The sequence below is a fragment of the Ylistrum balloti genome, unplaced genomic scaffold (assembly GCF_031769215.1).
Source record: "Ylistrum balloti isolate Yb309-2 unplaced genomic scaffold, AGI_CSIRO_Ybal_v1 Utg370416, whole genome shotgun sequence".
NCBI classification, from domain to species: domain Eukaryota; kingdom Metazoa; phylum Mollusca; class Bivalvia; order Pectinida; family Pectinidae; genus Ylistrum; species Ylistrum balloti.
Window position 1 is genome coordinate 1822438 of NW_026782282.1, and position 27707 is coordinate 1850144.

Consider the following 27707-nt stretch of genomic DNA (forward strand, 5'->3'; position numbering starts at 1 on the left):
AAATTGATAATTCTACATCCGGGCACTATCTACATCCACAATGGCGTCTCAAGACGGAGGTGCGAAAAAACTGAAAGAGTTGCGCGTTGTTGATTTAAGAAGAGAATTAGAGAACCGAGGACTCGACAAGACAGGAGTTAAAGCAGTTTTGACAGAAAGGTTACAAAAGGTAAAGTATCAATCTGCCCAACATTATGGGTATGGTAGTGTGTAGGCTATTGCCGACTGGACGTTCCACCACGTTTTCGTTGGCGACTTCCTGTTTACTGGTCAATTTCACCAATCTGTCCAACATCACTGGTATTACAGTAGGTGTAGTGTCAACTGGACGTTCGACCTATATTTGCGACACACTGACTTGTACACAAGTCAGGGAACTCACCTACTAGATCTATGGAATTGGAGTATGGATTTGTTACTACAAGTCAAAATCGCTTATACAGAAACATTTGCAATATATTATTTTAAGTTAACTTTATATCTGACTAGGTAACTTACTTTTTACTGAAAGTAATGGCTACTGAGACTACATTCGCGTAACAAAGTTGAAACGATTCAGGTGATCAAGAATTCCACGATACACGAACTCATGCACCAGATGTTGGAACTGATGTATGTTAAGCTCAAAATACAGTTTCGGAATTTATATTCAAGCATAAAACAATGAACTAAAAATAATTACTATGCATTTTAACTGGTTCTTAATAGCATAATGCTTCTGGAAGTATGTGGATGAACCAACCCTACTATGTGCTGAAATTCTAAAAACTAATGATATTTAGCAAGTTATTTTCAGGAAGGTATGACTGGACCCCTAAATCAACACATGCCAAATATGCAGCAGTCCAGTCTTTGTCCAAATCTGTGTTTGGCATTTTTCTTGCAGGTTCAACTAGTTGAACCATTTCAACTGCTTTTGCAAATACGACTATAGAAACATGATGTAACTGTCGCTGCAAGTAGTAACTGTACTAATGTAACCTACTACAGACACACCTGACCAGTGTTCGAATGCAAATCATAGTTTAAGGCTGTTTTAATCTGATTACTCGTCAGTGGGTTAAATTCTTACTTTGTTATATTAGGAAAGACATGTCATCAACACTTCCAGCTTTATTAAAATCATATGCAGTTGTTTCCTTTTCGGTGGTAGGTTAAACGCCACCAGTGTAATGACAGTTGTTGAAGTCTGCACCTATGCTCAAAGATCCCAATAAAATATTAAATATTTACAGTGTTGGGATATTGTTCTAGGTAATGATATTCTATACAAAATCCAAAACAGACTAATTTCTAGGTTAATATTGTATAAATACTCAAGGAAAAGGAATTTTGTTTTTTATATTGATAGATCTGGGGAAATGTGGACCAATATTTTAGTTTGTACAGTATTGGGGAAATGTGGACCAATATTTTAGTTTGTACGGTATTTTGTAAAATATGTCAAACCACTTTTGATATAATGCTTTTAAATAAAATGTACTATGATTATTTTAGAATTAGATAAAAATGAAGTATGCAAACAAAATTATGTTTCAGATATCAATGAATATATGTATTTAATTGACTTTACTTATCGGAAAATGTATTTTTTTCAAAGATATTGGGAAGGTCTTCTTGCTATTTAGGGGGAAAGAAACAGACATTTTAGGAAGGGAGATAGTCTTGCTTGTGAGTGTAAAATAATGCCGAAACTTCCTTTTCCTGTGCAACTGCACCCAAAATGACATAAGTATATTGTAATTGTAATATGTGCAGACAAAGTGGTTTATGAACGTACTAATTGTAAGCCCTATCTTCAGTTAAAAATCTGGATGGACTTGTACATTATTAATACAGGGCCCGAAATTCTTTGTCAGGGCTTGTTAAACAGGTTGGGAACATCCTTGGCTTCACTTGGATGTTTAACACATCCACTCATTACAGAGGATAAAAATCCTCTGAATTTAGACACATTGATGTACAGGAAAAGTTACTTTACAAAATTGCATTTTGTCATTCACAGGCTGAGATATTTGTCAGAAAAGCAGGCGTGTGCATTCTAAAAGATATTCACTTACCTGTGCATGACTTTACTGTTGCTTTCCATAAATTACACTGATATGCACTATGCAGAGTATAGTTTATTGAATTGCAAACATATTAGATGACATGTATTTTAATTAATAATATGTTAATTTAATTAATAACATAAATTTTATGGTTTAGCGTGTCATTTTATGTGACAGGTTATTTTCAAAATGTATTTTATGACATGCATGTCCACCAATATGCCTGATTTAATTGTAATTATGTAATTAATGTGTTTGGAGTTAAAGTGCATCCTCTTAAATCTATTTATGTTTCTATCCTGTTAGAGTGCAAATTACACCAATAAGTCTGTCCTTTCTCACAAAACTTGGTTTAACTGGCACTGACTGGTCAATTAACAACCAATTAACAAAGGCTGTCCTTATCAACCGGGAAAAAATGAGGAGTAGTTCTTAATCTTTTCATTTGCCCATGTCATTGATATTCATTAATTACTTTGAACCCTGCTCCAAATGTCAACTGCAGATAAAGACTCTATGGCCAGCACTGTGTTGTAATATGCAACACCTGAATCACATAATACTTCAGACCAAATTATTGTCCAAAGGCCACTGTGGATCAATAATGATTCAAAGAAAAACTAGCTCACATATTCTTAACACTATTTTACTAAAATGTACATGCTTGATTTATGCAGGCTTTAGAAGATGAAGGAGAGGACCCGAATGAATTTATATTTGAACCAGGAACTGATTCACCTAAAAGATCAACTCCTGCAGCTCTTACTAAGAAGACAGCACCAAGTAAGTTTGATGTTGCAGATAGGACTTCAAAGAAAATAATGTAAAAATATGTTTTATTTCACTTTTTTTTCTTTAGCTAAATGATAAGTTTAAGAGCCAAATATGATTGGGGCAAAAACTATGTTTAAAAAATAAAGCTAATTGTTTCATTATGATTAAATATTTATACAAACAGTAATAAGGAAATCAGCTTCAGTTTCAGTACTCTTGTTTCAATATGGTCTTAAACATATTTGGTAGCTTAAGAAAAAAAATATACTTGGTAGTATTGTCATGTACATATAATTCATATTTTGTGGAAAAAAATATACTGAATTAGAAAAATTTTAACAAAGGATATTGAGTCCTGACCCCAAAATTCATTTTAACCGGAATGCAAGATTAGCAGTGTGGAAAGGAAAAAGTCAGGGCTCTCACACATGATTTTGGGACTGGGACCCGGGGCCCTTAGAATTGGGAAAAATAACGGTGTTTTCCTTAGAATTGGGAAAACTTTGGGTCTAAATTGGGAAAAAAAGATCCTATTTTGCATTCGACCCCAAATCTGGCAGATCGAGAGCCTTGCAAGTTAATCACAAAAATATACCTGTATCTTTTTAAAATAAATATTCTAAAACTAAGGTATAAACTGCCAAAGTGATTTAAGCACTTTTCAAAAAAGTTGTTAATAGCACAGACTTGGATATGTTTAGTGTTCGTGGTATTGTATGATTTTTACATATATGTATGTAAAAATAATATGAGATAGTTAGATATTTTCTGTATGAAATGTAAGATTGGAGTTATTAATTTTCCATGTCATAATTTTATCTAAATTGTGTAGAACAAGTTTTGTTTATTTCAACTGAAAAAGGTCATTCCTGAATTTTGGTCCAGATCTATTTTTTTACTTGCCACATTTAGTAGCTCCCTGTAAATCAACCATTACAATTTTGGTGAAGATAAAAGAAAATATCTATTAAATGACTGTAAATTCAGGTTTTCTAGTAAGTGTTATTATACTTCTTACTTAAATCACAGTTGTATTTATGAATTAATGAAAAAATAAGACTTAGGTTTGAACTTTATCAAAACCTATAGTGTTTGATAAATGTATTAATTAGCATAATTATGCTTTTGATAACTCATTTTAATTAATTGGGACTTAGGACAGCAATATTACATGTATTACATAATTAAATGGACTGAGGGCTCACTTTCAATAAGACTTTACAAAATAATATCTTTCTTTTTTATTTTGTTGCCAAAAATATTGCCAAACTCAATGTTTTATCACCAATTAATTCATTCATTGTGAAATGTAACATTTGTAACTGCGGGTATGAACCCTAAACAATTTAATGTGTCAGAATTGACAGAATATTTCTAGGCATCTTATTATTATAATTATAGACGTGCTTTTTCATTATTATATCATTATTATAGATTATGAATAATGCTACTTTTAAGTTTGGTTGTATTTATTTTGACTTATTTTCTCAATTGTTTTGAAGGGTCAGGTGTCAAAGGAAAAGCAAAAGAGGTGAGTTTTTGAGTTATCATTGACTTACAAGACAATACTATATCTTTCAGATGCATTTGAAAACACACATGAACATGATAATAAGGCAATATATCCCCCCTTTTTTTAACCAATTTCAAAGAATTTTTTGCAGAAACTTTCTATGATCAGAGGTGCACCAAAATTGTAAATGTTATGGTCCACAGTACCTGTCTGAGGGACGGGGCCTAAAGGATCGGTCATCTGTCTGTCAGGCATCAGCTGTTCCCTTTAAATGACTTCTCCTTAATAGTTAATAAGCCAAATGTTATGATAGATCTCTGGGATGAATCCCTAAAAGGTTGGGAAAAAAATAAAAGAAACAGTTGATTAGCTATTTGCGCTTTCTTTCAAGTAATAAGAAAGAGTAACAACTCCTGAAACCAGGTATTTGTCACTTTGTTGTTTTCCTAAATTCTTCGTTAACAAGATATCATCTGTTTGAATTGCTATTGAATTTTCTCATCAGAAGTTGGATACTGGCAAAGTAGCCTGTTCTTCATTAGCTCTGAGCCAGTGGGTTCATGATCAGAAAATGTATATAATGATACTACTTTAAGATGTTTTTTACTTTGCTTCTTTTAAGACCAACCACAAGTTTTTAAATTGCAATGAGAACACTATCATATATAGAAACTTTCCTGCTTATATTGGATACATGTGAGGAAATTATTACAATGTTGAACAACACCAAGTGGTATACATTGATTTTGCCATGCTACATTTCCTACAGAGGCATGTCTAAAATCACCTCCATTTCCAAAGAGTTCTTCATAATGATAACTAATATTATGATGAATTAATATCAAATTTTAATATTAAGATATAAAGATCCCTCTTTCATTTACATCCAGGCCAACATGAGTGATTAGTGTAAGTTGATATAACTTGCTTCTCAGTTGTTGTGAAATAAATAAAGTTTTAAGTTTATTGTTTATCAAACACAAAGAATTCATAACATTTCAAATTCAACATTTTTAACAATGATTGGTTAAGGAACTTATAACTTCATGTATGTTTGAACCTATGAATCCATAATGAACTGAACTATACTATTTCAAATGAACTCCTGTATGAAATGATTGTAATATCCTTTGCGATTATTAACATTATCCATAAAACACTGAATAACTTGTGAAAATGTGTAAAACTGAAATGCATGTCTCCAGAATCCAACAGAAACTTTTTTTCATAGAATGGGGATAATTTTGTAGCAGGGATACTGGAATATGCCGGGGACCAACACATAACTTTGTTGTAGGATCACAATCTGAATGAAATGAATTCCTCAACAGTTGTGAGATCATTTTGTTGAGTGAAAGGGATTCCCCAACAGTTGTAAAATCACTCTATTGAATTAAAGGATTCCCCAACAGTTACAGTAGCACAATCTGAATGAAAGGAATTCCCCCAGCAGTTGTAAGATCACTCTATTGAATGAAAGGGATTTCCTGACAGTTGTAAGATCATTATCAGTTTGAAAACCATTCCCCTTGTTTCCCTAGTGTCATATCTATCTAAATGAAAATTTCCCCCCACAGTTGTAGGACAACAATCTGAATGATTCCCCAACAGTAGTACCTCAACAGCATGACAACTAAAGTATCATTTTTGTAACCAAAGTCAGGTTACTTAAGGTGCAGAGTGGTTTTACCTCCGCTAATCAAGTTGCCTCATTAATGATGTGCATTGTTACCTCAGGTACAGTATTAGGTTACCTCAGGTAGTGTTAAGTTGCCTCAGAGATAATCAGGTTACCTCATAAATGATGTCTGGTTACCTTAGGTACAGTCAGGTTACCTCATAAAGGATGTCTGTTTACCTTAGGTACAATCAGGTTACCTCATTAATGATGTCTGGTTACCTTAGGTACAGTCAGGTTACCTCATAAAGGATGTCTGATTACCTTAGGTACAATCAGGTTACCTCATAAATGATGTCTGGTTACCTTAGGTACAGTCAGGTTACCTCATAAAGGATGTCTGGTTACCTTAGGTACAATCAGGTTACCTCATAAATGATGTCTGGTTACCTTAGGTACAGTCAGGTTACCTCATATATGATGTTGGGTTACCTCAGGTACAGTGTAGAAATACCTTGGATAAATTCAGGTTATTTCATGTACAGATTGGGGTTACCTCAAGTTCATTACAGGTTTTGTCAGATACATGTACAATGCCAGGTCAGCTCAGGTAAACAGTAATTTCTTTGCTAGTGATAGTTGGAACCGAACATAATATAAACTACCTTACTATTGATAAGGTTATAAAAATGTTGTGGGTAGCTGACTGTAAATGACTGCTGTAAGTCACTGTATAACAAGCGATCAGTATATCCCGACCACGAAATGACGACATTTGTGGAAGAGCAATGGTGTTTCACTACATTATTTTGATATGATAATTACACCAAGACCATATCTATATCAAATAAATAATTGTAGGACTTGTATATGCTTTGTAACTACCAATGAAATGACATATTAATCCAGAGACGTAAGTCTCAAATCCATGTTCTGCTTACTGATTTGGAACTCATCTCGAATTCGCTTGTGTCAAAATAATTTCCAAGTCCTGATTTTTTTCATTCTATATCTTTGTAATTTGAGTTTGGATGACTCATTTGGTAGATGTGATTTTTCAGTCCCTTCAATTGTAAAGCAAAAGTCATTCGTTGTCTTGAAAGTCATCTGTGTGTAGCTCTTGGATAATTATGGTGTATCGGTTCATTATACACACAACACCTGGTCTGGCTATTAATTACCAGTTTAATCGTCCAATAAAAAGTTTGTATCATCATCCTGTAGCAATGACTTACCTGTACGTTAAACAAGCAGTGCATTTACACAAGACATGAAAACATTAACTTGGTTCCATGCATCTTCAGGAAGAATCAAAACGAAACCATCAAACCAGTACAGACTTTAATGAAATCTGATCGCCACAATTCCACGAGACACTAATTTTTTTAGCTTGTTTTCAAAAGGACTGTGATAGGCCGCTTTGCTAGACATAGTGCTTGGACAATGAAGTGCTGAAAGTATTTTTCATTGATAGAGTCTATATCTGTGCATAATTTGTCTTGTATAATGTTTTCTATAACAGGTAAAAACTTTGAACTGCTGAATTTTTCGTAACATTATTCGTAACAAAGTCATATCAATGTAATCTGTAACTGAGTACATCATTTCTTGTAGTATATCAAAAACAAATTTTATTTTCATTTTATTGTCATTTCGTAAAATATGATCTATAGATCTATATGTGCGTAGTCAGTAAGGGTAGTGTATAAATGTTTTGGACTGGACAAATAGTCCAAATGTAGTTGATTGGTGTTGTTATTACATTTCTCGTTGTTTGGATTAATAAACAATAAAGGGAGAATGTGGAAATTTATTTGGTTCTGTAAATTAACTGCTATTTCAAATAACAGATTAAATTACAGTGTTTGTACCACGTTGTACCATGCTATCTTACCTTTACTTTAATTTGTTCAACTGTAATCAATGTCAGGAAGCTAATATCATCAATCTTATTTGGACACTTCGTTTTGGGTTGAAATTCAGACAAGTAGAAACATTTTCCACAGTCCTTTGAATTTTGAGATAATGAGTTTCCACTGTATATGAATGCTAACTTTGCCAATACAAAAGCAGCCATGTACTTTAACATGGTCTCCTTTCTACAATATCTAATGTCATAAAGAACAAAATGAAGTCTGTGGTTTCTTAACAGTCAGTTAACATGTAGAGTGTTTCTAAAGATCATCATGTTATAATCGGTGTAATTTTTTTTTCAAAACTGTCTATTAGTAATCAGTAGCAATACTTTGTTGTGATTTTAGGTAATGTCGATTCTAATATTTCAAACTAATTTATTCTCACAAGCATTATTTTGTATGTATACAGATTCAGCAACATTTATCAAATATTGTTCAGGCTTATGGAGGGTTTACTGTACCTCATGTGCAGTATCTGGTTACCTAGTCATGTTTGTATCTTATTAGTCCAAAACAGATGAAACCAGAGGGGACTATATTGTTTGTCATCAAATGTCTGTCTGTCCGAATGGTAACTTGAGTAAGGGATGACCGATTATGTTGAAACTTGATACAATGTAATTTATGTTAGGTTATGATCAGATCTAGAGATTGTGTTTGGGTTGCTGTCATCAAAATCATTGATAATACCTGAAAATAGACATTTATCACACTCATTCGTTTCCATGATGACATCTTCGGCAAAGAAGAATGTATTTCTACCATTAATCTATTTCAGATCAATACCATTTGATACAAATTAATCATAACTGAAGAAATTTACGTGTGCATGATATTGGGTTACATACTACTTACTGTAAATTTGCAGGTATAGTGCACACTTGGGTATAATACGCAGGTACTTTTTTGGGGTCAGATTAAAAAAAAAAGATTTTCTACAGAACGATTGATTGATTACTGGTAACTGCGATGAGACAGTTGATGTGGTTTGGTCCATTGATAATTAGGAATCCACAATGAGCATGACCCTAACAAATTTAATTACCTTGTGTAAACAAATTCACGCAGGTGTCTGACTTACCAAGCATGAAAGGCTTGGCTAAATGGATAATTAACAGTTCTGAACAGGTAACCCATTGAGTATGAGGAGATTGATGACACCCAGCTTGGGCTGAATGCTTGCTATTGGTCAGAAAACGATGTTGTTGTAAATGTCTGAAAATTTTCAATCCTACCTTGTCCCCTTATCTGTATCTACCACGATACCCAAAGGTACTTAATTATACATTGTTTACAACGACTTTGACATGGGGAAACAGCGAACATCGTTTACAGCAAAAGAAAAACTGGACGCCATTGACTACGCCGAGAGACTTGGGTTCCGTGCAGCCAGATGCCACAGAGTCAAATATCAGGGCATGGAAGAAAAAAAAAGAACGTCTAAAGTCCCAACCACTGACCAAAAGGGCTGTCAGAGGTGCGACAGTGAAACTCCCAGAGATGGAGAGAGAGCTGTTCAACTTTGTATGCGATCGCCGAGATGCCAGCATCGCTGTCAGTACAACAGAACTGCGCATGCGGGCCATGCAGATCAAGTGAGGTCAGAGGGTCACCAACTTAAGGCATCGGTGGGATGGGCTCTCTGATTTATGAACAGAATGACAATCACCCAAAAACTTCTGGATGACTACGAAGACAGACTCATTGAATTCCAGAGATACATCATCAAAATGAGGCATAAATACGAAATTGACCCGTCAATGATTAGGAATGCCGACCAAACACCTCTTACTTTCAATCTACCTTCAGACACTACTATAGCCCCGACCAATAGAAAGACAATGACTATTCAAACGATGGGAAAAGAAGAAAAAAATAGATTCACAGTAATGCTAGCGAGTATGGCCAATGATTAAAACATTCGAAATTTATTTTATGTTTTTTTTGTTGTTTTCATCTTCAAACTATCATATATGACTGACGACTCTTACATATAACTATGTGAAGAGAGGTAATCCAATATGACGGACTCAGAACTCGGAAATGATAATCCCAAGAATGGCATGTCCTTGCGTATAATGTGCACCCCCTTTTTGACACAACATTTTTAGCTTGAAAAAGTGCACACTATACATGGAAATTTACGGTAGTTAAAATTTGCATGTCATGTTCCAATCAGGGTATTTTAAAAGTTGCTTCAAAAATGCTATTAAGGCATGGCAGGGGACGTGTGTCGCTTACAACACTAACTGTAAGCCTGTTCACATGATCATGAATAGATGAATTTTAAAGAAACACCACAGATATAAAAAACAATTTTGGAAAATTTCATGCAGTGAAAAAATACTGTAAATTTGTGTTTAGATTTCAGTGAGAAACCTGTCAGACAAGTTGTGTATGCCATTGGTTAAAGTTATCTAATTACTAACATTTTACAACCAACTTAAATAGGTCATGTATGGTCTACTTCAAATTTCAGTTTAAACAGTGAAATGCAGATAGTTCTTGCAAAGTTGAAAGAAATCATTTTGGTATAGAAAATATTTAACAATCAGAATCTAATCCAGAACTACGTCATAAATTCTCAACCATACACTGTAGTTAGGAATCTTACTCTTAAAAGTTTTTGTATGACAAGTATTTAACTTCTGGCAGAGTTTATTTATATCAAGAATGGCTATTCCCTTTCTCGTGAACATTATCACTCATGCATTTTGCATTTGATTACACCTATTAAGATGAAATATATTCATGACTCATCGGAAATTACAACGATTTGAACGACGTTGAGCTATATGGATAAGGTACTTAAAAGCAGTATGCAAAATTATTCATTTTTGCTCACAATTATAAAATTTATGTTGTTTATTCTGTTTTTAAAAAAGTGATGTACACATTTAAAAAATTTCTTTTAGATGTGCGATAAGGAATGTGTACTTTTGTGTTATACATTTTATGGAAGAGAAAAATACTGGGAGTGAAAATTTATACAGATAATCCTTATACTAGTACATGTGTTACATGTGTTATGATACATATATACGGTATGAAATACTTTCAAAAACAACTCTTGCTTTGCTTACTGTCCCTTTCATGAAGACACATTTTAATTTGACATCCATGGTTGATAACCCTCAACATGTTTATTATCCAGAACTTTTCTCATCAAAAGGATAAAAACTATATATTACATACAAAATTCCAGTTCATTGAAGCATGTCCATGTTTATTACTTTGGTTATAGTTAAATGTAAAAGAAATGGATGTTTAGATTACTAACAAATTTAAATTTGTGATATGTTTATTGTTTTGAAGAAATGAAATACCTGTATCACCAAAAATAAAACATGAATATTTTATGGTGCAGTTTTCTGTTGAGATCCAATCTGCATAGAGAAGACATGTTTTGCTGCTGGGTGGGGATAAATAGACTTGCTCATTTAAGCTCGTCAGAGGTCAAGTGAGGGTATTCAGTCTATACACATATGATAGTGGCAATGGAGAGTGAACTGCTGCAGTATCTGTTCAGTGGAAGTGAATACGAATGGATTATTTTGGTAATTTAACTGTTTAAAAGCTTTGACAGTTTCCTTTTGAAATCTTTGTGCACATGTGAGTTTGGTGGATTTATTAGGCAACTGGACAAAATGTTATTGTCAAACTTTTCGGAGGTAAATCCATGAGATCATAGTGGCCAATGGGTTGTCATATGTATCCTACAGAAAAAGTAGGAGTTCAGAACTTGGACATTTGTCAGGAAAAATGACTGTATTCTTGCTAAACTGCATAAATTGGAAAAATTATTCAGGAAATAATCTCTTGTAGTTCAGTATAGTAACAAATTCATTTGAAATCAAATGTAAACTTTATTTTTAATCATATCACTTAATATTTGTGATGGAACTTTATGTTAACAGGTTGTAGAGGTTTTATTTTAGAAAAAACTTAATTAGCAAGGCTTTGAATAGCATTGCCTTAGATACAGTATTTACACATGCAATGTAAAAATCATCAATGTTTCTGCATTTTGGGTTTTTGACTATTATATCTTAAGACCATATCTGATTTTCAACTTCATCCCAGTTCTGTTTTATCAGAATAAAGTTGCAGTTGTGAGATTTGTTTTGTAAATCTATTGATAGGATGGAGATGAGGAAGAAATGGTAGACGATTCCCTGCTAGAGGAAGACTTGGACCTTGAAGATGAGATTGGGAACATAGATGATGCAGATATGGAACTGCTGGAATCAGAAATGCAGGTCATAGACCAGGTATGTTTTAGATTATATCAAATGGTCGAGTAAAGCCTGGAAAAGATTTTCACAGAAAATAGAAGCAGTTCATGATCATTGTTAACTGTCAGTCCTCTTATGTTTTAACTTTGGGAGATGATAAAGATGCATTAAATGGAATCATGATCTTTAAGTTCCAATATTAAAAACCTATTGAATCTTTTCATAATGAAGTACTTTGATAATCTGGCGGTAAATGAGATATTTTGTACATTTGTTTGTATATTGTGTATATATGTTTGAAAATTGTGACTGTATATGTATTCTGAGTCACTGTTGAAATTTGTTAATATCACACTTGATACATGTTCACATTTATTGAGTGAAAGTTAATGATGCATTTACTTTTTTTACAGGAAATGGGAACACCAGAGACTGGTACCGTTGATGAAGAGATGGTTGAGGATCAAAAGACTACAGGGAAGAAGGTAAAATATTACTTTTAAATAGCTACAGATCAAAAATTAAAAAAATTCGATTTTTGTCAAAATTTGTCATCATTGCTATTTCTTGATGTACTGGATGGATCTCACTCAAATTTCACTTGTACGTTTCCCTTGGTCTTAGTTGTGACAGATCAGAAAGACGAAATTGCTGACAAATAGGCCATCTTGAATTTTGAATTAGAATTAGTTTTGATATAGCTATTTCTCAAACTACTGTTTCACAAATTTTATACCTGTGTTCCATTTGTTCCCCAATTGTGCAAATTTGATTTTGGGACTGATTAAATGAACCAAGATAGCCGACAGGTGGCCATCTTCAATTTCGACTTTGCAAGTTAAGCATCACTAATTCTTGAGAACTACTGCATAGATACGTATCAAATTTCATACATACGTTTCCCTTGGTCCCTAGTTGTGCCCAGTTGATTTTAGGACTGAAAAAATGGCTTCCAGGTTACAATCTTGGACTTGGCAGTTAAAGATTATTATCACTATTTCTTCAAAAGCGAGTTCAACTTTGTTATAATTGAGTGCAAAAACCGAGAAGAAAAGAGAAAAGAAGGTAAACGATAAAACTTTTAAAGAGGAAATAAATATCAAACAGTGGTGGGCACAAAGATTCCTATGGTTTCCATAATTTTAATCAATTTGTGAGGATTTCTGTAATTTAGAAATGAACTATAGATATTAACACTGTAGTAAATACTAGTTCTCTGTCTATAGGAGGAAGAGAAACCTTCAGTGGAGCCAGCAGCAGCAGATAAAGGTAAAGTATTCTCATTTGGTTGTGTTAGATTTTATCTGAAAAATAGAAAAGTCAGAACATATGGTGAGATTGTGTAGGCAATGCAAGTTGGCAGGTTATCTCCCCTTTGCAGTGTAAAAGCTATGAAAAAAAAGTGGAGTTCGGATGCACAAGTTAATTTGCGGTGTTTTTTGTTTGTTATGGTTCAAAAGTGACTGCCTTGTAAAAAGACTAGTTTGTTTTGTTAGAATTTGAGTATCAAAAGCTCAGGGCCAACATGCTCATCGCCATCATACAACTGATTGGAATGAGGAGAAATATCTATTTCATGCATGTATTAACAACAGCAGCAGTTGCAGTAATGGTGATGGAAATGGCACAGGCAATCTCTGAAGATTTTTTAAGTGCAATGAAAGACATCTGTGGGCACTAGGCACAGCATCGAAGTTGTCAAGAGTAATCTCTTAATGAAAGAATGGAATATTGCAGGGAACAGTATCCATATACCATATAGTATAGATGGATTATAATGGCAGATGAATGTCAAGAGTAAAACCCAGGTGGTTCAGCTCTGAATATAAAAGCAGCTGTGAGAAGATTTCTGTAAATAAACGGAAATGTTATGCATATGAAAGGCATAATAAACCCAGGAAAATCTTAAAGAATGGACCCAGTTAAGGCCAAGTGCTGAAGATTTCCAGAAAAAATTACCAGAAATTTAATTGGAGATGTGGACACCTTCGACAAGAAAAATTAATGGAAACCAGCAGTTCTGCATGTTGTTGTTGAATACACAAATGCATTTCTCGTCACCTTAAGAGAAATTTTACAGAACTCTTGAATGCTAAATTTTTTCTCTGGACAGCGGAAATAGTCCAGTTTTCAGTCAACCATCCTTGAAAAAGTTTGAAAGTTGTCAAGTTTTAATTTTCTAGCAGGAATAGAAATTATGCCAAATGAAAAAGAAGATCAGTCATTGAGATGCAAAAAAAGCATTTTCTTACTGCAGATGCTGACATTGAAATCTGTTTCAATCATGTGTATAAACTGAAAAGAATGATTTGTAGACACCAACACTGGAGTAGATGTAATTCAGCTTGAGGATTTCTGTGCTTGGCAATTTCAAAACACACAAGCTTTTTGATAGGTGAACCAAAGTCTTGTTGGGATGGGACTCACCGCTGGAGAAAAGACATGGATGAATAAGGAAGAAACAACAAAGTCCTTCCTTTAAAGTTGATACTTTTGTTTGAAGTTGATTTTGCAATGAATCCCATCATATGCTTCATAGGAACCTCATTTTTAGTTTAACGACTACATGATACAGGATTCGCATGGTTTTGTATGCAAGAAGATTGAATAAGCATTGGAGTAAACAAATCTGGATTGATGAACAAATTCTCAACAAAACATGATAAAACTACTCTGTCTACAGGATTTCTTCATTTTGTTTCCTGGAAGGAAAGGACGCAGAGGAAATCATTGGTAATTTCTATTTGATTGACTGTGATGGGAAAATATGTGACATTTGTTTTTTACAATAACTTACCAAATTACCAAATAACATTTGAAAAAATGAAATCTACAGAAAAGTTTTGGAGGAAATATCTGGTTGGATGGATCATCGTAAATGACCAAGAAATATTTGAAACTGTTTGGTAATTACCAATTGAAAGGCTATCTTAGAATTCTGTGGGAATAAGCTATATGTTCAAAAAACTGTGCCCATGCTTCAAGGTCATTTTCCGAACTGGACATCATCAATAGATTTCATCAATAATTTGCAGAAGAACATAGCCAGCATTCAAAACTGTTGAGTGATGAAGTCGTCGGTGACTTACAGGGAAATAAGATGAATGACTTGTGCTCAAGCGTCAAATTTGGCCTCAAAACAGAATTTCTCTGGGAATATGCTGAGGAAAGCTGAGTAGACCAGTTGTGAAGGCCCTGAGCTAATTTATTGTTTTAAAGTAACCAACAGCAAACTATGTCACTTCAAAAATAGGTTGATTTTTGGATTAGAGGACTTAATGCCTGTAATATAATTCTCAAACATTATGAAACATGAGACAACTTGAAAATTTATTAAACAAATTGAAACCTGTGAAAACATCAAAAGTTCTTGTATTTAATCAAAGAATTCACAGTGAATTGTGTAACGTTTAAATTTTGAGTATAGTTATTAGTTTTATAATGTTCAGTGTTCCAGGCAAAGTCAGCTTATTTTTGAAAGGACAAAGTCGGCTTCAAATCATCAAGGCAGTCATCTCCTTATTTCAATAAAACTTCAAGGTCATCAAGTTTTTTTTTCTTTTTACGTTTCTTAATTAATTGCAACAGAAACAAGACAATCTTCATCATTGACCAAATATGGCATTTGAAAGCAAGATAGGCCTTTTGTTTAGAGTTCACTTATGTAAGTTCTGACTTGAATTTCTTTAGCACCTGAAAAATCTGCTCCTGCTAAGACAGAGGAAGAAATGCCAATGGAAACCAACGAGGAAGCTGCCGTTTCCGTACCAACAGTGAAGGCTGAGCAGGTTACTCCAACCAAGGAGGTTAAGCAAGCTCCTCCAGCCAAGGAGGTTAAACCAGTACCCCTAGTCAAGGAAGTCAAGCTCAAGGAGGAACCTGTTACATCGCCTGCTCCTGTCAATGAGAAAGCTCCAGCTGCCAACACTGTGGTGAAAAAGGAAGACACTGGTATTCCGCCAGACCCAGCCACTGTTGTCCCCTTGGTCCCCCTTACAGTGGAGGACAAGATACGAATGGATACTTCTCAAGGGATACAGACAGAGGAGAACGAATCCTTGGATGTTCATGTGGATGACACACAAAATGACCTGGATGCTGACCTTCTTGGTTCAGAGAAATCCAGCCAGGAAAAGAAAGATCCTGCATCGACAGATGCCAAAGCTGAAGAAAAGAAAGAAGGTGAGGAGCAAGCTGTGGTCAAGGATGGGGAGACGAAAGTGGAGCCTACAACCCCTGACACTGAGGCAAAGGAAGTTTCATCTGTATCACCAGGAAAAGATGCAAAAGGAGAGAAAAAAACAGCTGATAAGAAGGATGAAAATGACACCAGCAAACCAGCTTCTTCCTCCAGCACTGCTAAGAGGTCGGTGTGGTTTGTATGTCCCATTTACAGTACATATATATTATTTATAAGCATCTTCTCTTCTTTTTTCCATGTGTTTTCTTTCTCTGCTTTGTATTTCAAGCAAAGGTTCGACCAAAGGTAGCAAGCGCTTGTCTTTACATTCTGTTATGGTGCTGAGAGACTAGCCTGCCATGCTATCCAATCAGACATTTTTGGAGAATTTGAGAGAAAAGAAAAGTCCTTTGTTTTTTGTTTATGTACATTTTGGACCTACTTAGCACTTTTCCATTTACACTTTCCCCTGGCGTCACCATAGAAACTAGACAGTATCAGACAGCAAGCCTGGAGGTATATTGATTGGAAGATGTTTCACACAAAACTCTTGACAGACTGATCAATGTGACATCACAAATTTCTGTAAAATGAAATGTCCTACAGCAATCATGGAAGCATATTTCTTACCCTCGAATACACGCTTATAGCTGGAGACTTCAGTAGCGTTTAAAAACACTTGTGCATGCACATTATTTGTAAATATGATAGACAAAGACAATATTAAATGGAATCCATTTTTGATGCATACTATCAAAGGTTGTTTTTTTGTACAACAATTTACTAGACAGTTGGAAATAATATTGAAAAAAAGGTATTTCAGTTGCAGTATTTTTGTAAAGAAAAAGTCTTCTATTATATGTTTCCTTGCATTTAGCATCAAATAAATTTCGAATCATACTGATATATATGTAGGAAATTATCAGTTTGAGTCACTTAAGCTACATATATAGCTTCAAAGCTTGATTTTATAAAGCATGAAGTTCACCTGCAAAAGGTAAGTTTTTATTTGAAAGTGATTCATTAATTGTTGAGATGTATAATTGTTCAGGATGATGTCCCTATTTGTTGTGCCTCATCATTTTCTTCCCACTGCTTTTCAGCAGTACAGCAACAAAAGATCAGAAAAAGGATGAGAAGGGTGAGTTGTCAACTAGATTAAAATTTTTAAACAATATATCTGAATGTTGTGTGATCAAAATTTACCAGATCAGAATCGTAAACTTCAGAAATGATGAATGACTCCACACTGATATACACTATTGTAAAATCATTTCTTTTCGTGTTAGATTTATTCATATGTCTACGAACTGTTAAAATTTGATTTTTGATTTGATCAGAAAAACAAAATGGCCAACAGCCATCTTAGATTTTGCACAGTAAAGTTTGTTATTGTTATTTCTTAAGAAGTACTGGATGGATCTCTCTCAAGATTTACATGCAGGTAGATATTGGTGCATGGTTGTGCCCTTTTGATTTTGGGAATGATCGAAAACCAAAGTGACCAAAAGACATCTTGGAATTCACAAAGTAAAGTTTGTTATCGCTATTTCTTGAGAATAACTTTATGGATCTCTTCCATATTAGGGTCCCCTAGGTGCCTAGTTGTGACTGTTCGATTTTGGTGCTGATCAGGAAAATCAAAATGTTTGATGAACATACATGGGGAACTTAGCAGTTAAAGATTGTTATTGCTGTTTCTGCAAAGAAATATTCAAATTTTTTATCATAAAGAGCAAGAACAGAAAATAGAAGAGAAAAGAAGGAAAATGATCCAACTTTTGAAGATGAAACAATGATGGATTTCCAGTATCTGCATTGTCTTTAATTGCTCTTGGATGGTCCCTAAAGCTAATTGTTACAATTATAGTAAATTTGATTAAATGTACCAGGGGTAAATATTATTCTGGAAAAAAGGAAGGTGTCGAGGCGAAAACTTGTTTTCCCAAAATACATCCACAAATTGGAAAATGCTGATTTATTGTTGTAGCTCATGAAATGATAAATTTTGAGTACCTTAATTGCTGTGAGCAGTTCAAAATGCACTTACAAAAATACACAAGGGATGTGTTTAAAAATTCAAGGGGAAAAATTACTGTGAATTATGTTTCAGATATGAAACTTTGGTGCCAGAAAATGAAATTTTCAGCAACATTGAAGATGGTAATTTTTGGGTATATAGAAGCCCAGAGGCTAAGGTTTAAAAAGATTTAGAAGGCTGAATATGTATATTGTATTGGCAAATCTGTGAAGAAAGAGACCCTTAAGAAAAAGTGGCTGTATACTTGTAGTAGCATAGAAAGTATGTAGGGTTAATATATTATGTTTTGCTTGTATTTGCACAATATACAAAATTGTTTAACAGGAAGTAGTGGGGCAGGGCGTAACCTGTGGGTGAGCGGACTTTCCTCTTCCACTCGGGCGACAGACCTCAAGGCATTGTTCAGCAAACATGGCAAGGTAGATGTCATTTCCAGATATTAGCTGATAACATAACTACTTTGTAAGATCTTTGCTAAACTGATAAGTTGTTATAAAGTTCCTATCATGAAAGGAATTTCCTATTTTAAGTTTGAGATATTTTGAGCATTATTTTGTTATTGTTTTCTTTTGTATATCTGTAAATCTTCATTTTATTTATAGATTTTGGTTTGTTATTAATTGAAAACCTTTTTTGTTATTATTCACATTTTATTTTTAGATGTATAATTATGTATGGTTTAAATGTGTTTGGTTTTATTTTAAAAATCAGAAAATTGTAAGATGTTAGTGGTAGCAAAGGGAGTTAATCCTTAAAGACTGTATTAATTATTAGGTATATAGTAATTATTTAATATCTGACATCATCGATTTGTATTTGTAGGTGGTAGGTGCTAAGGTGGTGACAAATGCAAGGAGCCCAGGCTCCAAATGCTATGGATTTGTTACCATGTCAACAGCTGATGAGGCTACAAAATGCATACAGCATCTTCATCGTACTGAACTCCATGGCAAAATGATTTCTGTTGAAAGGGTATATATTAGAAATTTGGAGTAATATGTAATCTGTGCATCTTAAATCTTTTCTGTTATGTTTTGCTAAATTCATGTAGCAATTCATTATAATCTGATCTTCATAAGTGAGTTTACCTGAAAATCTTCTGGCTTGAAGTGAAAATGTTGTCATAACAAATAAAATACTGATGTACAGCCATGTATTGAAGATCACATGTGTTTAGTAACTTTAATAGATTGTTGTATACTATTGTTATCAGTTTGTAAAATATAAATATACTATTCTGTGTATGAAACCAAAAGTCTGATTTCGTGATATAGTGGAATGCCTTGATTAGTATTGAATGGCTTGATACAAATTTAATGCTTGAATTTTTTATCTATTTGAGGTCAAGCATTGATTTGATAAAACTTATTGCTTTGTTTTAAATTGTTTCCAGGCCAAATGCCTCTCATCAGTTTGTGTTATGTTTTTAATTGTATGATTTTTACAATTAATAAATTTACATGATAGAGTCAAAAACATTTTTGGTACCATTTTATTACTATTTAGTAATTCCAAATGTTATTTTGTGTCATCAGGCAAAGAACGAGCCTGGTGCACAGGTGAAGGGTGCAACAGCCGCAGGATCGACCACTAGGAAGCCAGATGCTAGGTCTCCTGCTGACAAGAAGAGTACCACACCTCGCAAAGACGATCGAGGTAAAATTCAGAGCCTGTCAGATCACTTTAGTGATTACAAACAAGTTGATTTCTTGATGGAGTTCTTCGTTCTTTTCATATACAACTTCTTTGATATCATTCATGCAAGTTTAAAAGTTTCATAATGGTAAAGATCAAAAGGTTTTACATCAAATGGATTTCATTTTTTTCTTAAGAATGGGAGAATTCTGCTGGCTTGATATTTGAATTATTTCTGAAATTGCTTTATGTTTCTCAGATAATGCAAGAGACAGTGAGAAGAAGTCGGACGATAAGAAGGATGACAAAAAAGATACTAAAAGAGACTCCAGGAGAGACCATAAATCCTCAAGTTCTCGAAGTGATGACAAACATTCAAGTAGCACCAGACGAGACACACATAGACGTTCAACTGGATCTGGATCAGGTATTGTGTTTGGTACTTAATCATAGGGGAAAGTGACAGTTTGTCAGTAAATGTCTTCGGATGATCCCTGTAGGTAGCATATAACCTCTAGCGCAAAATAGGGGATTGGGCAAAGAATTAGCATGCAGAAATCTGATGGATATATTTGAGTAAAATCAAACAATGTCCATTAAGTGATAAAAACCTGGAAAGTTCTCTTAGAATATATACCTGTGAAGACAAGTTGTTGTGTGTTCTTTTTGATAATAATACTATCAAACTTGTGTCAGCTAAGAGAAAACAAGAAAAATCTGCTGTAATGTAATGTTATTATATTTTCTCACAATGATGTTGTATTTATGCTAAATGTGAAAGAAGTACATAAAATTTAAGATCTTTTTAACATTAGACCTGATTGTTTGACAGTAATGTAAGTAAGAGAAAGTTGACATAGATCATTAAAAAGAAAAGGATTGTTTTATTGTAGACCGATCAAGGACTGTTGTGATGGACAAATCTAAGGGTGAACCTGTCGTAAGGGTCAGCAGTCGTGACAGGTCATCTAGTCGTGTGTCCAAGTCACCCTCAAAAGCGAAGTCGACTACATCCACAGACCAGAAATCCCCAGCAGCTGCTAAATCTGGTTCAGGTTCTGGTTCCAAGGAAGGAGAGTCTGCCAAAAAAGAGGACACTAAGGATGCTCTTTCCTTTGATAAAATACAGGTATGTTTTATACAACTTAAGCAGTGATCAGATTTAAGGCAACTCAGCAAAGTCTCTCGTCATTGAGGACTAAAAAAAAAATGGATGAAAAATTTACATGGTACATGTTCAAGAAAAAGCAACTAAAACAGTGTTATTGATAAATAATAATTTTTCTCAGTTATTGTTTTGAGTCACGTTATGGGTTAGATTTGACATAACAAGTGAGCTGTTTGATTCATAGCTCAGTGATAGTCTGTTGACTACAATAGTTGTTGGTTCAGATCTCCAAAGTTGTGGTTGCATTCTAATTCCTAATGGATTTTCCTGTGGTTTGCGGTAGAATATAAATTGTCGGTGTGTTTAGGTATTACTATTTCTGTACTGTTGTACTCGAGTGACTTTGACTTACAAACAAGTTAGTGTACTCTAAGTGAGTGACAGAGAATTTGAAGTTGGTGTACTAAGTGGTATGTGTATATTATTATACTCTGAGTGGGGTAGATTATAAATGAGTCCAGATTGTATGCTAAGGATTCAGAATAATATTAACCAGTGCATTTCCTCACATGAGTAAATGATTGAAAACTAATTCCTTACGTTTTGATGTTTAGGAGGAGAGGGAACGCGAACGTCTGCGCCAGAGAGAAAGGAAGCTTAGGGAGGAAGAGAGGATAAAGAAACAGGAGATCGAATTTGAGAAACGTCGCCAGCGTGATGTTCACATGAAACAGCGTGCAGAGGCCATCCGACTTGCCAGGGAAAGGGAACGTCTTAGGTATACGATAAACAGGCACTCATGAAACTTTAGTGCTAGTGTTCAGGATATTTGAATTCTGGATAGTTTTCTGTATCTATTAATACACCAGTACATGTCCTTTCTCATTCGATATCTTTACAAGGCAGTAAATTCTCACTTAGTTATTGATATTCTATTATAGGAAAGAAAGGGAGCTTCTCGAGAGGGAACGCATGGAGACTCAGCGACTAGAGCGACTTCGTGCAGAGCAGATGGAACGGGAGCGCCTTGAGAGAGAACGAGAAGAAAAGAGACGACTTGAACAACTGAGGTAATTCATTTAGAAAGAAACAACAGTTGCATTTTTATTTTTGGGGACCTCTAATATAACTTTCTTTCATATACTTTGATTGCATTTGTTGTCAAGCTTCATTTATGTTTGTGTTTGTTTTGTAATCATTCCTAGAGTGTGATTAATGCAGTTTTTGTTTTTTCTTTCAGACAAGCAGAGGCAGAGCAGCGACGAGCAGCCCTTAAGCGCACCTATGAATCACGAGGTTCCCGAGACAATGACTGGTCACAGCCAAAGCGTGCGTAAGTGTCAAAAAAAATGCAGGGTCATCATTCAAATTCTGATCAGAGCTACGTCTCCAGGAAATATATTAATATATTTTAAGAAAAAGAGAAATTTACTGGTTGTTTTCATTGTTGCTCATTATGCATATCAAAGCCTGTAAAGTTTTGTGACCAATCGTTTGATCTGTAATTTACTAGGTCATTTTCATTACATATAAACTTTATTTATTTTACAACAATTGCGAAATAAGTTATGTTAACTTATACTAATCGCTCTTGTTGGCCTGAATGTAAGCGCGCGAGGTGTCTTATTGTAGGAGGAAACCGTAGTACCCGGGGAAAACCCACGTGGTCGGGCAGGTGACCCCTTACCTTTTCACGTCCATTCCGGGAATCAAACCCCGGTCGGCTAGGTAAAAGGCGAGTGCGTTACCATTGCGCCACCCGGCCACCCCATGTACATTACATGTAGAAATATCAAAAACTTTATCGTAGACTGTTTTTTGGTAAGATCCTCTATATGTTGTTTCTTTGTATTTTACAGCAACAGATTCAATGAAAATGAAACAAGGGATAAGAGTGGTAGAGACAATAGACAGAACCGTGACAATACTAACCGCTTTAATGACCGTGGGTCTGGCGGTGGGACTTCTGGTGGTGGGAACTTTGAGCGTAAGGTGGAGAGGTATGATCGTAGAGAAGTGAATCGTGTACAGGACAACCGTAACAATGACAACAGGGGAAGGCAGTTTGAAGACAACCGGAGAAGTGGTGGCCGAGGCGAAGATAACTTTCGTGAAGAACAAAGAGATGACCGTCGTAATGATGATAGATTTGGGAGGTGGGTTTCCCTATCAGTGCTCATTTTACTTTTCTTAAAATTATCAATATGATTTCTGTTTTGGTGCTATAGTATATAAAGTTAGAATTTTGCAAATATTGTTATCTTGATTTTAGGCTCACCTAATTGACAAATATTTATTCCCGACTGTCAAATAGAGGATGGGTAATTGAAATTTGCACAACATCCATTTGTATGTCTCCTAAATAAGAAACATATGCATTCCTGTCATGTCAGTGTCAGAACCTTCATTAAGATTTTTAAAAAAAAAATGCTTCTAGATCATACAACGACAGGAGTGTGAACCATGCTCAGACACATGATGCAGCAAACAGGTCACATGACAGAAACAATATTCGTGATGATCGAAGGGACACAGGTTTCAACCGCAACCAGTCTCGGGATCATGTAAGGGAGGACCGACGAGGTGTAGATATGGCTCAGGATGACCGGCGTGGTGGAAACATTAGGGACAATCAGAGAGATAACCGAAATATGGGGGCTGTTGGAGGTGGACACAACATGAGGGTGACATCTCCACGACACACAGACAACAGAGGTGAATGGAAGTCAGAACGAGGTGAGGCAATCCTTACAGCAATAGAAAGTGAAGTGTATGACAGTTTTCGTATGGTGCTTTCATGATTTATGGAGGAAATGTTATTTTAAAATTTAAACTTGAATTTTCAAAATTTAAAGGAAACTCTGAATCCTGTTATATGTCCAGTTCAACACTTAGCTGCTTCAGTATGCAGGATATCTTGATCAAATCCCTTTGTATTTGTTGACATGACTTTAAGTTCAGAGATCAGATTTTAATGCCCATGGTATTTTATGAACAGGCAGATTTTGTCTTGTCCTAAATCAGTGTCATCACTCCAGCAACTTCATTCATAAGGGATTTTAATTTAAATTTATGGTGTTAGTGTTTCTAGGCCAATGGTCAATAACTTTGAGACACTGACACACTCGTCAGTGTCTCAAAGTTATTTTCTATTTTCAAATCTTACCTGAATTCTTTGCACTAAACAGTGACTTTTTGGCCTTTCTTTATTGAAAGCTTTCTCTATACATATATATTCTAAGTTGAAGCAAAAGGATTATTGATATTAATTGTGAAGATTGAAGAAGAGAAATGGAGATAACATATGTATATACTTTTAATTTCATTAGAGTACGTGAAAGGAAATTGTTTGTTAGTTAACATAAAGACTGAATATTAATAGGGGCATTTATGAAAAACATACATATGCTCATTCATAAATTTCTCAGTACAAATAGGATTGAAATCTTATATCCCATTATGTATACATTTGTTGATAAGTATATTTATGAATAATAGTCTCTAGTTTGTATGCTTGTACCTCACCATATAATCGTATGCTTGGTTTGTTGCAGATACACGCCAACAGGGTGACTCTCGGGTAGTTGTTAGAGGTCAGAACAACATGGCTGGAGGAGGACGGGACAGCTGGCAAGGTGGTCATGGTGGGGGACATAGTGGTGGTCATGGGAGCTACTCTAATGTAGTCCAGGATGACCGTAACCGTGGTAGCAACAAGGGTTTCAGTGGCCACAATAGTGGTGCAGGCCTCTTAGGTAAGTTTTTTGGAACCTGCTACGTTGCATGAATTTGTTCCTCACTGAGAAACAGAACTGAATAGAAGTTTCCAATGTGTCCATGTCATCTTGTCTTTGCTTTATTTCCTACACTACTTGTTGCTGGAAGTTTACGCTTGGACAAAGGTTAACCTAGACAAGAGATTGTATTATGTACCTAAAGTAGGTCACTTTGACCTACATTTAGACATCCGAATTATATCAAAGTTTGTTCAGTCTCCATCTCCGATACTGCTTATCACTGAGAAGTCATACCTTGGTAAAGTGATATGTCATGTACCAAAACCACTTTGAGCTAGAATTTGACCCTCAACCTAAACTATCAATGGGTGATAACATTAATTCAAATCAGTTACATTGTCTCTTTGAATTGGTGATATTGCTTATTTGTTTGAATTCCTGATATGATCAACACAAGTAAATAATGACATGGTGTGAAATTCATGGTGTCACCAAATTAGTAATTTAGCAGATTTGTCCTTGTTGAATATAGTTACTGTTTGTCCAACATTCAGAAACCAGAATTACTTGCCTTAGCATACAATTGCCAAATTGTCTTGTTAAGATCATAGAGATGTGTCCCCTTCAGATGCACAAATATCGGATCACCCAGCCTCCGCTGTTGAGTGCCAAATTTCAACACATCACATGATCACATACATGCAAAATTGATATCAAGTTTTATAGATACTTGGATTTTAAGTTGTTAAACCACAAATGAGTTAGCAATATTCATCTCATCAACTTACCTGAAAATCTTTCATTTGAGTGAAATTATAGCAAGCATTTATTTCGTTTACTCCAGGAAATGCTCCACAGAGTCAGAATCGTCAGTGGGGATCAGGCACAGACAATCGTAGCAAGATGGACGGCAACTGGTCAACACACAACAATATGGATCAACGTGTCACTCCACAGCAGCAGGACCGCTGGTCAGGGGGAGTGACAATACAACAGGAGGCAAGACCCACAAGCTTCACACAGCCTGTTGCCACTGGCCTTATCAGTGTCCCTCCCAATGTGTACATGACATCTGTTCCTCAACAGTCCGGGATGATCATAGGCAATATCACAACGGGGCGTCAACCTGAGCCACGGTTTGACGCTTACAAAATGCAGACAGGAACAATGAGACGGACATACTGAGAACTGTTAATCTGTAAAAAGCAAACAATGAGAACTAGCAATTATTTTGGTATAAAGTTTGTGATTTTATTTTCAGCATATGATGCTTGTGAATTAAAGAACATTATTTGTTGCATTTTTAGGGCAGAATTTGTTAAAGCAAGGCTTTCTCAAGTTTTCAAGGTAGTCATCATGATCATAAACTTTGTAAAAATATTGATCGCTACAGTTCCAAAGACCCAAGATTTGATCATTGTTCACAATTTCAAGAGCATTATCATTGAAATAAATCATGAATGAAAGGGGAAAAAAACATTGATTCACTTTTAATGCAATCTGTGAGGGTATTTGATAGGTTGAAAAAAGAATTCCATTCTGTTTTTGTCTATAGGTGTAAATGTGTTTTGTGTGCCATTAAGAATTTGGTGGGATTTGTTTTCTGTTTTATGTTTGTACTTGTGAATGGAAATCAAAATAATTGTATGACATTTTTAATTCATCCTCGTCAATCATGTTTATGTAAATATATTTGCATTTTATTATCTGGGGTTCCATATCATATGGAGAACAGTGTTATGTTTTCAGGTGCCAATTGAATTTTATCAATCCAGAGACTTAGTATTTGAAGCAATTTTAAAGATCAGCTGACATTTTCCATACCATATTGTATAATCACTTGTCAGTGAATTCTACAAGTTACCCATTACTTTGTCATAGTTGGAGGCCATTAGAAAGATACTTAAATCCAGGGACAGACATCCAAGAATCATTTCCAATATTTATAGATGAATTCCATTGAATACCACATTCATAAACACGACCAATTATCATCCTGCTGTTATCAAATATGTGTGAAGATTTTCTTTGTATCAGTTCAGCAGTCACTACATCATCATTCTCAACCATTTATCATCAGTATCAGGATGTCAGCTTTATGATGTTTGTCATTGGAAGTGAAAATAAACATGTCTAAAGAAATTTTGAAATTGTTTGTTGTTTTATTAGCAACTTTGAATTACTGGGTAAATATTGTTAAGCAAAGGGTATTCATTAGTGGCTGAATAAAGATTGGGCGCAAAAGTGGTATAAAGTAAGGGGAGACAATGCTTTGAGATAGGAAGGTTCACAGTGACCAATAAAGAGTGGGCACAAAAGTGGTATAAAGTAAGGGGAGACAATGCTTAGAGATAGGAAGGGTCACAGTGACCAATAAAGAGTGGGCACAAAAGTGGTATAAAGTAAGGGGAGACAATGCTTAGAGATAGGCAGGGTCACAGTGACCAATAAAGAGTGGGCACAAAAGTGGTATAACATAAGGGGAGACAATGCTTAGAGATAGGCAGGGTCACAGTGACCAATAAAGAGTGGGCACAAAAGTGGTATAAAGTAAGGGGAGACAATGCTTAGAGATAGGAAGGGTCACAGTGACCAATAAAGAGTGGTCACAAAAGTGGTATAAAGTAAGGGGAGACAATACTTAGAGATAGGAAGGGTCACAGTGACCAATAAAGAGTAGGCACAAAAGTGGTATAAAGTAAGGGGAGACAATGCTTAGAGATAGGCAGGGTCACAGTGACCAATAAAGAGTGGGCACAAAAGTGGTATAACATAAGGGGAGACAATGCTTAGAGATAGGCAGGGTCACAGTGACCAATAAAGAGTGGGCACAAAAGTGGTATAAAGTAAGGGGAGACAATGCTTAGAGATAGGCAGGGTCACAGTGACCAATAAAGAG

At 35.0% G+C, this 27707-nt stretch overlaps 1 protein-coding gene across 2 annotated transcripts; it reads left to right on the forward strand.

The window, feature by feature from the left end:
• Nucleotides 1-36: 36 nt before the first annotated feature.
• LOC132554507 (scaffold attachment factor B1-like) lies at nt 37-26951 on the forward strand. 2 transcript variants are annotated; one of them, XM_060218818.1, is made up of 20 exons: nt 37-169; nt 2729-2834; nt 4328-4356; nt 12015-12143; nt 12521-12592; nt 13334-13376; nt 15798-16473; nt 17391-17428; nt 18653-18747; nt 19151-19300; nt 19864-19984; nt 20223-20390; nt 20857-21092; nt 21686-21849; nt 22013-22141; nt 22312-22404; nt 22931-23227; nt 23509-23807; nt 24626-24826; nt 25653-26951. In XM_060218818.1, exons 1-20 carry the CDS (start codon nt 41-43, stop codon nt 25991-25993), a joined length of 3516 nt encoding a protein of 1171 aa, XP_060074801.1. In that variant the 5' UTR covers nt 37-40; the 3' UTR covers nt 25994-26951. The 2 variants fall into 2 exon arrangements, with proteins under 2 accessions (XP_060074801.1, XP_060074803.1); XM_060218820.1 differs by having other exon boundaries at nt 17394-17428.
• The last annotated feature ends 756 nt before the right edge of the window (nt 26952-27707 follow it).